This window comes from Carassius carassius, chromosome 10 (assembly GCF_963082965.1).
Source record: "Carassius carassius chromosome 10, fCarCar2.1, whole genome shotgun sequence".
Lineage (NCBI taxonomy): Eukaryota > Metazoa > Chordata > Actinopteri > Cypriniformes > Cyprinidae > Carassius > Carassius carassius.
The window spans coordinates 24,069,352-24,084,831 of NC_081764.1; the positions used below are offsets into that span (position 1 = coordinate 24,069,352).

The window sequence follows — 15,480 nt, forward strand, 5'->3', positions numbered from 1 at the left end:
AGAACATTATAACATTTATTCATATACACACACACTCAAATACAAAAAAAAAAAAATGTCGCCTTGCCAGGTCTGTGTCTACAAGAAACATCCTTCTCCAAAATCTGGTGTTAATGCATTTATGTTTTTGTGTTGTAGCTTGGAATATTTGTATACTTTATATAGAGACATACCATATATCTCTGAGTTATATAAATTATCTTGTTTCTTGTATCTTTTGGTTGCTTGGTTTGATTTAAAAAGAAAACAATTAAAAAAGGACAAAATTGTGATATGCAATGTTCAGACTAATCATCAGTCATAAACAGTCCACAAGACATATTATTGGAAGTCAATTATTTACAAGAATAATAAACCAGGGAGGCCAGGTTGAATTCTTGCTGGTCCTAGTGCATGTAGGAGTAAAGGGAAATGAGTGTGCAGATGAGGTGGCAAAAAAAAAAAAACCACATTAAAGAAAGCACATGTAGAAATGCAAATAAGATTTAATAAAGCAGAGATAAAATGCATAATCTGGGGGGGAAATCAACCACGTGTGAAAAGAAAGGTATATGTGATGGAGAGGGGAAGGGGAAACATTATATCATAAAATGATATATCACATATTGATATTAGTCATATAATGGCGAGGAAACATCAGACAGGCTTGCTTGTGTGAGGACTGTCAGAAAGAGAAGTCAATGGAACATGCAATTTAGAATAGCAAAAAATATGAAATACAGAGGGATATAATGAAAAATAATCTGAACAAATTAGGGGTAATGGAGATCACTTTAAAGCAGCCCTGGAAGTGGAACAGAAAAGGTCAGAGAACTGGGCTCTTCGACATGATATGGTTGATACTGTGTAAGTATGATCCACACTCCTGAGCAGAAGGTGGCGGCAATGCAAAAGTGAGCTGGATGCCAACAGCTGTTAAAAAATGAGGAGAAGAAGAAGAAGAAGACGCTCCCACTGAAGAAGAAGAAGAAAAATAATCATTTTAGATCAACAAGAACTCTGTACTGAATATGGGGTCATACAGACGAATAGATTGTATATTTTTTAGTGAGTTTCATCCAACTTTAGGACCAAAGATCACATATCAGGTAACGTTATAGAAGCATAGGCCTATATTATTATATATAAATAACTTTAAGTTATATAACGTATATTTGAAAGCAAAAGAGAATAAATGCAGTATGTTTGACCATAGATATGAATTGGTATTTGTATGAAAACTCCGTTAGGGATGCATGCAGTTATATTCGTCATGATTTTTTTTTTGTTTGATCGAAGGTTCCTGAAGAATATATTTCGAGGGAACTTTTTGATACTGTGCAGGTGTACATCATCACCAAACCTGAACTGCAGAACAAGCTCATAACGGTGTACGTACTGAGTTTTACCTCATCTTATTGCTGTATTGTCGTATTTAAAAGCTTATACATGTGCGTTTAAAAATGCTTCCTTGTAATGCATAAATTGTGTGCATGTATTTTACAAACAATAAACAAATGCTTTTCAATTTGAGAAAAATAAATCTACAATGGATGCAGCTAAAGCCATGTAATCACCTAAGTTAAAAAACAAAAACTGAAATCTATGTAACTGGGATGATAATAAAAATGTTCTGTTCTGCATTAATATATCATAAATTGCTCATGCAATGGATCAGGTGACACGCGTGCATTTATTGACATCTTGTTTAAGTCTCAAATTTTTAATGAATCAAATAGAATCTACTCAGAAGAGATGTGAATGAATGCGTGCACGTTGCCTGACCCACAAATGCACAATTTAATTGCTACATTCACAAATTGTGATACTTTAATACAAACTATAACATTTGTATTCACACATGTCTCTATTTGAACAAAATGCGGTACATTAATGTAATTCTTAACTCTGCAGACACCAGTTGAAAAACAGTTGTTTTCAGGGTTTCATTTGTAGTGATGCACATTTCCAATTTTTCAAATCGTGTACATGTTAATGAACTGCACTGTGCCTTGTTCGTTGGTAGTTGTGTGCGTGAGAATCGTGAAATACTTTGAAAATGAAGTCTGAAAATTCTAATGAGCCGAACAAGATTGACTCAAGATGTCAACATATGCAAACGTGTCACCTGATCCACAAATGCACGGATTCCTTTTTGCCTGAGAAATTTATATTAATGCAGAACAGAACATTTTTTATTCGCAAACATGTCTGTGTTTGTTCAAATCGCTGCACAGTCATTTAATCACGAATTCCACTGACTAGAATTGAAATTTGTTTGGGGTTAGTAAGATACGTGCATAAAATGTATGCAGTACATGGTAATTGTGTTTGCATCTATTAATCATTTTGAGTCTAATATCATCCCATTATCATCCCAGTTACATAGATTTCAGGGTTTTTTTTTACTTAGGTGATTAATTGGCTTTAGCTGCACCCATTGTAGATTTATTTTTTTCTTTATAACTTCTTGGTTTGTATCTGTGATTTTTATAATTTGTTGTAAATATACCTTTAGAGTTATTCATAATGACACTGTTGTGCTTTATCTGTGTAACTGGTTAAGGACTGCCATGGAGAAGAAACTAATAGGTTGTCCAGTGTGCATTGAGCATAAGAAGTACAGCCGGAATGCCTTGCTCTTCAATTTGGGTTTAGTATGTGATGCCAGAACAAAAACATGTGCTTTAGAACCTATTGTCAAAAAACTGTCTGGCTACCTCACGACTCTAGAGGTAAAAATTTATTTGATATGTATTTATGTTATTGTATCTTAAAAATTGGCACTTATTAACTGTTTTATTAAATTTCTTTGATTAGCTTGAGAGTGGATTCATTTCAAATGAGGAGAGTAAACAGAAGCTCTTGCCTATCCTGTCCACACTTCTGGAGGAACTTAATGTCACGGGAGCCTGCACCCTGCCTATTGGTTATATATGGATTTTCTATCTCTCTGTTTCCCCCATCAGTGGATGTTATTGTTTTAATCACCTTTTCTTGCTCTTTTATGACAGATGAATCTAATACCATCCACTTGAAGCTAATTGAACAAAGGAAGGATCCTTTGGTGGTTCAGGAGTATGATGTACCTGTATTTACCAAGAATAAAGACCACTTTACAAAATCCCAATGGGATCTCACCACACAGCAGGTCTACAAAAAATGTTTCCCACTTTTAACTTTGACTTTCTTAAATTGCTTGTATTTGTCTTTTGTATTATCACATTTAAAAAAAATAAAGCCCTGCAGTTAGTGAGTCCAAAAAACGGAGGGGAAAAAACAATGATAAAATACCTATTGTTTGAAATAGTCATTTTGTTCAACTGGGAGTAAGTTGCACACGTTGACACAACACAGCACGTTTTACCACAGTGTGACTGAAATGCGATGAGCTGAACAGTTTATAACACTCTAATTGTAAAGATTTTAGAAGCAAATGTTTTCCTTATGTAAATAAGATTTTGCAACAATTAAGTTTGTAAAGCTTCCATTACCATCTTCTGTTAACCATTGTTTTGCTGATTTTGCATTGATATGCCACTTATGCTTGTAGTTTAAATGGGTATAATGTGATTTTATTTGACATACTGCCTTCAAACATTAATTGTTACCAGTAATTTTGCATTTATATTATTTTTCATGATTATTTTAATGACTTTCTCTGCAGATCTTACCCTTTGTAGATGGGTATCGACACATTCAGAAAATCTCAGCAGAGGCCGATGTTGAGCTCAATTTGGTGCGGATTGCTGTTCAGAATTTATTGTGAGTATGATGCTGTTTCTCTTTTGAACTGCTTCATTATTCATCTCAATAATTTATTAAAAGGAAGAGTGTGTGTTAAATACAGCTAAGCCCACTATCTTTTTTCTGAAAAATGTATAATACTACATAAGTAAACAAAAAGTCTTTAAAGCCACACTGAAATGGAAATGATGACAGATCTTATATTGTTTATTGTAATTGTTTTTTGTTAGATTTTGAAATGTGGGCTTTGCACTCTAAAGGAGAAGCAGATGAACATGCTGAGTTTTTAGTGTACTTAATAGTTGGAGAAATCCTGCAATCTTTGCCAGTCTGTAGTTTTCACTGGAAGTTGGAACATTTTGATTATACATTACAAGTCAAGTCACCTTTATTTATATAGCGCTTTAAACAAAATACATTGCGTCAAAGCAACTGAACAACATTCATTAGGAAAACAGTGTGTCAATAATGCAAAATGATAGTTAAAGGCAGTTCATCATTGAATTCAGTGATGTTAAATAGTGTCTGTGCATTTATTTGCAATCAAGTCAACGATATAGCTGTAGATGAAGTGACCCCAACTAAGCAAGCCAGAGGCGACAGCGGCAAGGAACCGAAACTCCATCGGTGACAGAATGGAGAAAAAAAACCTTGGGAGAAACCAGGCTCAGTTGGGGGGCCAGTTCTCCTCTGACCAGACGAAACCAGTAGTTCAATTCCAGGCTGCAGCAAAGTCAGATTGTGCAGAAGAATCTTCTGTTTCCTGTGGTCTTGTCCTAGTGGTCCTCTGAGACAAGGTCTTTACAGAGGATCTGTATCTGGGGCTCTAGTTGTCCTGGTCTCCGCTGTCTTCCAGGGCAGTAGAGGTTCTTTCTAGGTGCTGATCCACCATCTGGTCTGGATACGTACTGGATCCGGGTGACTGCAGTGACCCTCTGATCTGGATACAGACCGGATCTGGTGGCTACGGTGACCTCGGAATAAGAGAGAAACAGACAAATATTAGCGTAGATGCCATTCTTCTAATGATGTAGCAAGTACATAGGGTGTTATGGGAAGTGTTCCCAGTTCCGGTATACCTAATTAATGCAGCCTAAAAATCCTTTAACGGATTTGGATATTAAAAGCATATTAGTACGTTGTGTAAGCCAGGTTAAAGAGATGGGTCTTTAATCTAGATTTAAACTGCAAGAGTGTGTCTGCCTCCCGACCAATGTTAGGTAGGTTATTCCAGAGTTTAGGCGCCATTATAATGTAAAAGGAGCTCATTCAAATACTGAGGTGCTAAACCATTCAGGGCTTTATAAGTAATAAGCAATATTTTAAAATCTATACGCTGTTTGATAGGGAGCCAGCGCAGTGTTGACAGGACCGCGCTAATATGGTCATACTTCCTGGTTCTAGTAAGAACTCTTGCTGCTGCATTTTGGACTAGCTGTAGTTTGTTTACTAAGCGTGCAGAACAACCACCCAAAAAAGCATTACAATAATCTAACCTTGAGGTCATAAATGCATGGATTAACATTTCTGCATTTGACATTGAGAGCATAGGCCGTAATTTAGATATATTTTTGAGATGGAAAAATTCAGTTTTACAAATGCTAGAAACGTGGCTTTCTAAGGAAAGATTGCGATCAAATAGCACACCTAGGTTCTTAACTGATGACGAAGAATTGACAGAGCAACCATCAAGTCTAAGACAGTGTTCTAGGTTATTACAAGCAGAGTTTTTAGGTCCTATAATTAACACCTCTGTTTTTCAGAATTTAGCAGTAAGAAATTACTCGTCATCCAGTTTTTTATATCGACTATGCATTCCATTAGTTTTTCAAATTGGTGTGTTTCACCGGGCTGTGAAAAAATATAGAGCTGAGTATCATCAGCATAACAGTGAAAGCTAACACTATGTTTCCTGATGATATCTCCCAAGGGTAACCTATAAAGCGTGAAGAGTAGCGGCCCTAGTACTGAGCCTTGAGGTACTCCATACTGCACTTGTGATCGATAGGATACATCTTCATTCACTGCTACGAACTGATAGCGGTCATATAAGTACGATTTAAACCATGCTAATGCACTTCCATTAATGCCAACAAAGTGTTCAAGTCTATGCAAAAGAATGTTGTGGTCAATTGTGTCAAACGCAGCACTAAGATCCAATAAAACTAATAGAGAAATACACCCACGATCAGATGATAAGAGTAGATAATTTGTAACTCTAAGGAGAGCAGTCTCAGTACTATGATACGGTCTAAATCCTGACTGAAGATTCTCACGTATACCATTTTTCTATAAGAAGGAATATAATTGTGAGGATACCACCTTTTCTAGTATCTTGGACAGAAAAGGGAGATTCGAGATTGGTCTATAATTAACTAGTTCTTTGGGGTCAAGTTGTGGTTTTTTGATGAGAGGCTTAATAACAGCCAGTTTGAAGGTTTTGGGGACATATCCTAATGACAATGAGGAATTAATAATAGTCAGAAGAGGATCTATGACTTCAGGAAGCACCTCTTTAAGGAGCTTAGATGGTATAGGGTCTAACATGTTGTTGGTTTAGATAATTTAACAAGTTTATACAACTCTTCCTCTCCTATAGTAGATAATGAGTGGAACTGTTCCTCAGGGGGTCTATAGTGCACTGTCTGATGCGATACTGTAGCTGACGGCTGAATGGTTGCAATTTTATCTCTAATAGTATCGATTTTAGAAGTAAAGTAGTTCATAAAGTCATTACTGCTGTGGTGTTGGGAAATGTCAACACTTGTTGAGGCTTTATTTTTCGTTAATTTAGCCACTGTATTGAATAAATACCTTGGGTTATGTTTGTTTTCTTCTAAAAGAGAAGAAAAGTAATCGGATCTAGCAGTTTTTAATGTTTTTTTGTAGGATAGGTTACTTTCCCGCCAAGCAATACGAAATACCTCTAGTTTTGTTTTCCTCCAGCTGCGCTCCATTTTTCGGGCTGCTCTCTTTAGGGTGCGAGTATGCTCATTATACCATGGTGTCAAACTGTTTTCCTTAACTTTCCTTAAGCGTAAGGGAGCAACTGTATTTAAAGTGCTAGATAAGAGAGAGACCATAGTTTCTGTTACATCATCAAGTTGTTCTGAGGTTTTGGATATGCTAAGGAATTTGGATACATCAGGAAGATAACTTAAAAAGCAGTCTTTTGTGGTAGAAGTGATGGTTCTTCCATACTTGTAACAAGAAGTAGAATTTACAATTTTGGCTATATGAAGTTTGCACAAAACTAAATAATGATCTGAGATATCACCACTTGGCTGCATAATTTCAACACTATCAACATCAATTCCATGTGACAGTATTAAATCTAGAGTATGATTTCGACAATGAGTAGATCCTGAAACGTGTTGTCTAACCCCAATAGTTCCCCAATAGTTCAGAATGTCTATAAATGCTGATCCCAATGCATCTTTTTCATTATCAACATGGATATTAAAATCACCAACTATTAAAACTTTATCTGCAGCCAGAACTAACTCAGATGTAAAATCACCAAACTCTTTAATAAAGTCTGTATGGTGCCCTGGTGGCCTGTATACAGTAGCCAGTACAAACATAACAGGGGATTTATCATTAACATTTGTTTCTCTGGATAATGTTATATGAAGCACCATTACTTCAAACGAGTTATACTTGAAGCCTGCCCTCTGAGAAATCCTGAAAACGTTGTAATAAATTGAAGCAACACCTCCCCCTTTGCCTTTTAGATGCGGCTCATGTTTATAACAGTAATCTTGGGGGGTGGACTCATTTAAAATAATGTAATCATCATGTTTTAGCCAGGTTTCTGTCAAACAGAGCACATCTATGTTATGATCAGTGATCATATTATTTACAAAAAGTGTTTTCGTAGAAAGGGATCTGATATACAATAAGCCAAGCTTTATCATTTGTTTATCCATATTGCATCTGTTTTTTATTTGTTGAACCTCAATTAAATTGTTAATCTTAACTTGGTTTGGACGTTTTTTGTATTTTCTAGTTCAGTTGAACAGACACAGTCTCTATAGTGTTATATCTAGGTGAAAGAGTCTCTATGTGCTGAGAATTAGCTGACCTCTGTGACGTGAGGCAGCTAGCAGACGGTCGGTTTAGCCAGTCTGTCTGCTTCCTGACCTGGGCCCCAGTTAGTCAAGTATAAACACTAAGACTATTTGCCATATTTCTAGAGAGAAGAGTGGCGCCACCCCAGGAGGGACGAAGACCATCTCTTTTCAACAGGTCAGGTCTGCCCCAAAAGCTCGTCCAATTGTCTATGAAACCTATGTTATTCTGTGGGCACCACTTAGACATCCAGCCATTGAGTGATGACAATCTGCTATGCATCTCGTCACCACGGTAAGCAGGGAGGGGACCAGAGCATATTACAGTGTCTGACATCGTGCTTGCAAGTTCACACACCTCTTTAATGTTATTTTTAGTGATCTCCGACTGGCGAAGTCGAACATCATTAGCGCCGGCATGAATAACAATCTTACTGTATTTACGTTTAGCATTAGCCAGCACTTTTAAATTTGCCAAGATGTCAGGCGCTCTGGCTCCCGGTAAACATTTGACTATGGTGGCTGGTGTCTCTATATTCACGTTCCGTACAATAGAATCACCAATAACTAGAGCACTTTCATCAGGTTTCTCAGTGGGTGCATCACTGAGTGGGGAGAACCTGTTTAATGTTTTGATCGGAACAGAAGAGCGGTGTTTTGACCCACGACTACGCTGCCTCACTGTCACCCAGTTGCCCTGCTGCAGGGGCTCTGTTGCCGGAACCGAACAATGTACAGGAATCCCTGAGCTAGACGCATCCAAAGCCGTATCTAGAGCCCTAACATTCTTACTGTCCTCAATTAAAGTTTGGATGTGTGTCTCTAATTCTGAAATCTTCTCTGTCAGCCTAACTATTTCCCTGCATTTATCACATGTGAATCCCTCATCTGCGACAGAGATAGATAAACTGTACATGTGGCAAGAGGTGCAAATAACAATAGCAGGAGAAGCCATTACTCACCGTGCTTGATGAAATATTCTTACTACGGTTGTTTGATGAACTTGTGAAAAACTGGAGCGAGAGAGAGGAGAAAAGAAAACATCGATAGGTTTGAATGAAAACGCTAATGACAAGCTAACGAGTGCTAACGCTTTGCAGGTGTACTGCACTCATGGACATACTTGCCAACCTTGAGACCTCAGAATTAGGGAGATATTAAAAAGGACCGGGGGGGGGGGGGGTTGTGTGTCGTCATATATATCACATACACAAACGATGTGTCGTCATATATAATATCACATACACAAACGCAAAGAAAAATGTAATTCATTTTCTTTGACAAATTCAATTCCATAAGGCCTCTCCTCAGGAGGTTAGACCCTAATTTGTTAGCTACTGTAAATGAAGAGATATGAAATAGCTAGATCTTATCAATAAACATTTATTAATTCATAGCCTAATGCAACAATTACATAAGTAAACTCTCAAAACATTATAATTATGACATTTCATTTTTAAATTTTCATGTAACAGTCTAAAGCTAAATAAATAGCTGTTCTTGCCTTTCATTTCAGACGTCTGCTTCTAGGGGCCGTTCACATATCGCATCTTTTTCGCGCTCAAGGTCGTTATTTCAACCGTAGGTGGGCGGCCGCGGTGAGCATGCTCATAATGGAAGCAACGTGGTGCGCTACTTTTTCCAGGCGGGTTTTTCCTTCTCATCTCCAGAAATATATCTAGTAGTAAAGCTAATGCGAGCCGAGGTGAGGCTAGAAATCAATTAATCCTTTGCTGATACTTCTTCGTCGTCATCATGGAGAGTGCAGTTTGGTTGCATAGCAACGACAGACGCCATGGGAGCGCAAGCGTTTGGTCTAAAACGGCGCCCAGTGACGGATGGTGTAGCAATATTGTTGTCCAGGTGGAAATCGGGAGAAATTCGGGAGAAAGGTCGGTCCGGGAGATTTTCGGGAGGGGCTTTGAAATTCGGGAGTCTCCCGGAAAATTAGGGAGGGTTGGCATGTATGCTCACGGATATAAAATAAAAGTGAACGATCAAAATAAATCTGGTAAGATTGATCGATAATATCAGAAATATGGTGTGAATTAAGTTATATTTTATCACTTTACAAAACAGGGAGTGATAGTAAGATAAAGATTCTAGAGAAAAATAATAATAAAAACAGCTACACGGAGCTACGATTAGCTACAGAAGGCCAACCAAACATTACAAGGTAATTGAAATTTTTTAAAAAAAAAATATATACAGGTGCTGGTCATAGAATATCATAAAAAATTTATTTATTTCACTTATATAATATACAAGTTTCAAAAAGTGAAACTTGTATATTATATTCATTCATTACACCCGGACTGTTATATTTCATATGTTTATCTCTTTTAATTTTGATGGTTATAACTGTAAACTAAGGAAAATTCCAAATTCATTATCTCAGAAAATTTTAATATTACTTAAGACCAATAGAAAGAAAGGATTTTTAGAAATCTTGGCCAACTGAAAAGTATGAACATGAAACGTATGAGCATGTACAACACTCAATACTTAGTTGGGGCTCCTTTTGCCTGAATTACTGCAGCAATGCAGCGTTACATGGAGTCAATCAGTCTGTGGCACTGCTCAGGTGTTATGAGAGGCCAGGATGTTCTGATAGTGGCCTTCAGCTCTACTGCATTCTTAGGTCTGGCATATCGCATCTTCCTCTTTACAATACCCCATAGATTTTCTGTGGGGTTAAGGTCAGGCGAGTTTGCTGGCCAATTAAGAACAGGGATACCATGGTCCTTAAACCAGGTACTGGTAGCTTTGGCACTGTGTGCAGGTGCCAAGTGCTGTTGGAAAATGAAATCTGCATCTCCATAAAGTTGGTCTGCAGCAGGAAGCATGAAGTGCTCTAAAACTTCCTGGTATACAGCTGCATTTGACCTTGGACCTCAGAAAACACAGTGGACCAACACCAGCAGATGACATGGCACCCCAAACCATCACTGACTGTGGAAACTTTACACTGGACCTCAAGCAACGTTGATTGTGTGCCTCTCCTCTCTTCCTCTAGACTCTGGGACCCTGATTTCCAAAGGAAATGCAAAATTTACTTTCATCAGAGAACATAACTTTGGGCCAGTCAGCAGCAGTCCAGTCCTTTTTATCTTTTGCCCAGGCGAGACGCTTCTGACGCTGTCTGTTGTTCAAGAGTGGCTTGACACAAGGAATGCGACAGCTGAAACCCATGTCTTGCATACGTCTGTGCATAGTGGTTCTTGAAGCACTAACTCCAGCTGCAGTCCACTCTTTGTGAATCTCCCTCACATTTTTGAATGAGTTTTGTTTCACAATCCTCTCCAAGGTGCGGTTACCACTATTGCTTGTACACTTTTTTTTCTACAATATCTTTTCCTTCCCTTTGCCTCTATATTAATGTGCTTGAACACAGAGCGCTGTAAACAGCCAGCCTCTTTTGCAATGACCTTTTGTGTCTTGCCCTCCTTGTGCAAGGTGTAAATGGTCGTCTTTTGGACAACTGTCAAGTCAGCAGTCTTCCCCATGATTGTGTAGCCTACAGAACTAGACTGAGAGACCATATAAAGGCATTTGCAGGTGTTTTGAGTTAATTAGCTGATTAGAGTGTGGCACAAGGTGTCTTCAATATTGAACCTTTTCACAATATTTTAATTTTCTAAGATACTGAATTTGGGATTTTCCTTAGTTGTCAGTTATAATCATCAAAATTAAAAGAAATAAACAATTGAAATATCAGTCTGTGTATAATGAATGAATATAATATACCAGTTTAAATTTTTGAATGGAATTAGTGAAATAAACTCTTTGATCATATTCTAATTATATGACCAGCACCTGTATATAACATATGCATGGATGAACTGTTCACAATCTGAATTCACATGTTCACATATGAGGCCTATTCCATGAAGCCTGTTTAGTTGGCTAGCCAGGTAAGTTTCAGTTTAGTTTGTGCCTGGGTTTTAGGTACCATGAAGGCGGCTCTGTTCTTAATGGTGTTCAATGCCATGGTTACTTTCTTATTTTGAAGGCTGCACCTTCTAGATGTAGCATTTGTCGGCCACATAACTTATCAAAGCTGTCTCATTACAGAAAAGCAACCATCACGTTTTATGGTAATGAATGAGACCCAGCTACTGTTTCCAGATATTACACAGTGCCATAAACTTTATTCTTCTCGTGGCAAAATTGTCTGCAGTATCTCTTACATAACAGCAACTTTTTGTTGTGAACTCCAAAACGAATGTATAATGGCAGAAAAAGCAAAAAAATAAAGATTGCATTACAGGCTGTGTGTACACTACAACATTTCATAAATTTTAAACAGTGGCGATGACCACTCTGTATGTAAGCTGTATGTAACCCACAATGTTATTGTAATTTTGATATAGCTCCTGCTTCTGGCATAAGGTCTCAATCTCGATTGTCGACAAAAATGTATAGATACTATGATGAATTTATAAAAATCTAGCACCTTATTAAACTTTAAACAATGAAATGTTCAGTAGTACACATTTCATACTTGTAATAGCAGAAAAGTGTCATGGACTCAATAATTGTATTACGTTTCACAGGTATTATGAAGTGGTAACTCTGGTATCCATATTCCAGGTAAGTTTTCTGCTGTTATTGTTGTTGGTTCTTCAGAATTTTATTGTACTTTTTCTTAAATTGCTTTTGGTTTTCATATTCTACAGTACTCAAATGTTTACTGCACAACACCTAAAGTACAAAACTTGATAGATAAGAAGTGCCTTCAGGAAGAGTGTATACATTATGTCAGTAAGCTAGGTAAGCAAGTTCAGCCAATTCCAAATGCATGTTTTTTTTCTGCAACATGTATGTATGTATATGAGTGTGAGTATATACAGACAACATGTTACGGTGTATTTTACCAGGCCAAAGGACAAATCTCCGGGACGTATTCCAGTTGTATTGTGGTCTGACCCCAGGTACGACTGTACGAGACCTCTGTTCCCGCTATTCTCATCAGCTACAGAGGGTGGATGAAAGGTAAGGTCATTTGAATTTGATTGTTCACACTTAAATCCCCACAATTGACATGCAATTTCAATGTCAATTGTTGCTTTTTTGGCTATTGGTAAAGTACTAGTGTGATCTGTAATAAGATAAATATTCTAAGATAATTATTCTACTTTAATCTTTTGTGTTGCTTTAGGAAATTGATTCAGTTTGGCTTGATGAAAGGTCTGATTCGGCGCCTGCAGAAGTATCCAGTTAAGGTTGTCAGAGATGAGAGAAGTCGTCCACCTAGACTCTATACTGGCTGCCATAGTTATGATGAAATCTGTTGCAAAACTGGTATGTAAATTTTTCACAAGAACATTCCTTGATTTTAATTATTTTAAACAAAGTGACATTATTCCTTGCCTGTGTTTTCAGGAATGAGTTACAAGGAGTTGGATGAGCGTTTGGAGAATGACCCTAACATTGTTGTTTGCTGGAAATAATGTTGCTGTGACAGAATTATAACTACAGACTATTTCAGTGAAAGAACTCATCTCTGGCCTTTTCTCCAGTACCTTTATTTATTGTAAATTAATTGCCTTTGTGTATATTTGAAACCATTATAGGTCATAATACGATATATATATATATATATATATATATATATATATATATATATGTATGTGTGTGTATTTGTGTATATATATATATGTATATGTATATGTAGCAATGATTTAAGATGCAATGAAATAATGGGTGTAGTGGGGTCTAAATCAATTGTATGTTTTATCACAGTTTTCTTAACCAGAGAAAAAAACTGGAAACCAGACAAGATAGCCCTGTTGATCTAAAATACATGACTTTTAAGGTACCTTGTGCATTCATTGTTAAACTAGGTTTAGAACAAAAATAAATTATAAACTGTCAAAAGTTTTTGCTTTTCTGATCATGTGTAAACTGCAGTTGCACAAAAAATTGATTACATTATTACAATTAGGTCCATTTCTGTCACATCAGTTGCATCAAATATCCTGGCTAACCAAATACATTATGTATGGACATGGCAGAGTTTGCACAATAGTCTTAAGATTTTATTATTATTATTATTTAACAGTCAGTCATTTTTAACAAAAACTTTAACTTTTTAAAGGCACAATGTGTTATTTTTCTCTGCTAGAGGGTGCGTATTCAGAATAAACAAAGAGTCTGGAATCATGGGAGTCATGGTCTTCATCCCCACAGCCGATGCAATCCGATGGGACTCAGGCAGAAATCATGTTCATGAATGAGCTAATGATTTATTAACGTATTAGAATGAAGCAGGGTGAGGCCGAAACTGTCAAAGCGAAACGAGCGTGACACACGGCTCAAAAGAACTGGAGTTTTTATTATGCCACAGTCGACTGCTTCTGCTCCTTCCGCTGTTTAATCCATAGACAGTAAAATACTAGATAGGGGACGCATTTGAAAGTTCTGTTGTAATGCTACTCTGGTGCTGTCGTCATCTGTCTAATAAAACGCATATTAAAGCTTACATTTTTGTTTTCTACAAAACTTATTTTAACTAGGCAAATAATCAAATGTACATACAAAATAGGCATTGAACAAACAATATTACAAAATGTAACCGGAAATCAAAAGGCTATGACGTCATTGGCAGGCGACACTATGGACGCGGTCCGTGTCACTAGGTAAAGTTGATTATTTCTCTGGATTTAAAAATTCTTCATAACATTTGGAATAATGAAAGTAAACAAATCAGCAAAATATATAACAATGTTATAGTTGTTTTTGGATATTTTAATAAGAATTACATATTGTGCCTTTAACGAAGTCACTAGATTGATAGAACACTTACCAACATGAATATTAAAATGAACAAACTGCTTATTTTGATAATGCATTAAGCATCCTTAATTGGGAGAGGAAATATCTCAACACAGCTGTCATTTTAACTTGTCATCCTTTATTGTTTAACTATTCCTTTAAAAGAATAAAAATACCATAATATGTTTGCATATATTTAAGAAACATGCTAAGTTAACATACTTGTTTATCTGAAAAACAATGCTACAGTCAGTTATTCTCCTTTGAAAATGTGCTTTCGAGGCCGGAATGTCCATCTTTGTTTTGGTTTGGTTTGTGAAACCCGCCCACTGCCAGTTTACCCAATTGTATTTTAGCACCCTGGGTTGCCAATTGGCAGAAAACACAGCGTATTTCATTTCATCCATTGTCAAGTGCGCTCGTTCCTGTTTGTGTATACACATGAAAAAGGCCACACACTTGACCTTATATTGTCTTATGGATTCCCATTACAAATGTTCAGATTGAAAATTGTTCTTTTTCTGACCACAAGCCAATACGGTTTAATAATTTTTTTTTATCCCACTATGTGAAACTATCCCCTCCTGGTTATTACATCCGCCCTTTTAACTCAGATGTATTTGCACAATTCTCGGAAGCCTTTTCTTCCGAATTTGATATTTCTTTTCAATAATCATCTGATATTTAAAAGAGTTCATTTATTATTTTAATTTTATGTGTCAATATCTTGGATGCTATTGTGCCCTCTAAACTGAAATTCCCCAAAAGAAGAAATCAGCGTGGGCTAAATAGTGAAACTAGAGTTTTAAGCCAAAAAAAAAAAAAATGTTGGCAGGTAGAGAGAAAATGAAACTATATCCTATTAAATTTTGAGAGACTGTCTTAGGAGTTATCAGACATTTATTAA

General features: G+C 36.7%; 1 protein-coding gene across 1 annotated transcript; it reads left to right on the forward strand.

The window, feature by feature from the left end:
• Positions 1-962: 962 nt before the first annotated feature.
• On the forward strand, positions 963-13,377 carry nprl2 (NPR2 like, GATOR1 complex subunit). The gene is made up of 11 exons (XM_059560560.1): positions 963-1,088; positions 1,279-1,370; positions 2,546-2,714; positions 2,800-2,908; positions 2,994-3,130; positions 3,647-3,744; positions 12,353-12,389; positions 12,476-12,569; positions 12,677-12,791; positions 12,958-13,100; positions 13,182-13,377. The coding sequence occupies exons 1-11, from the start codon at positions 1,011-1,013 to the stop codon at positions 13,247-13,249; spliced, it is 1,140 nt and encodes a 379-aa protein (XP_059416543.1). The 5' UTR covers positions 963-1,010; the 3' UTR covers positions 13,250-13,377.
• The last annotated feature ends 2,103 nt before the right edge of the window (positions 13,378-15,480 follow it).

Coding starts and splice junctions, on each gene's coding strand:
- nprl2 (XM_059560560.1), top strand. CDS start 1,011: ATGGGGTCATACAGACGAATAGATTGTATATTTTTTAGTGAGTTTCAT. Junction 1,371..2,545: donor CAGAACAAGCTCATAACGGT/GTACGTACTGAG, acceptor TAACTGGTTAAG/GACTGCCATGGAGAAGAAAC. Junction 2,909..2,993: donor AGCCTGCACCCTGCCTATTG/GTTATATATGGA, acceptor CTTTTATGACAG/ATGAATCTAATACCATCCAC.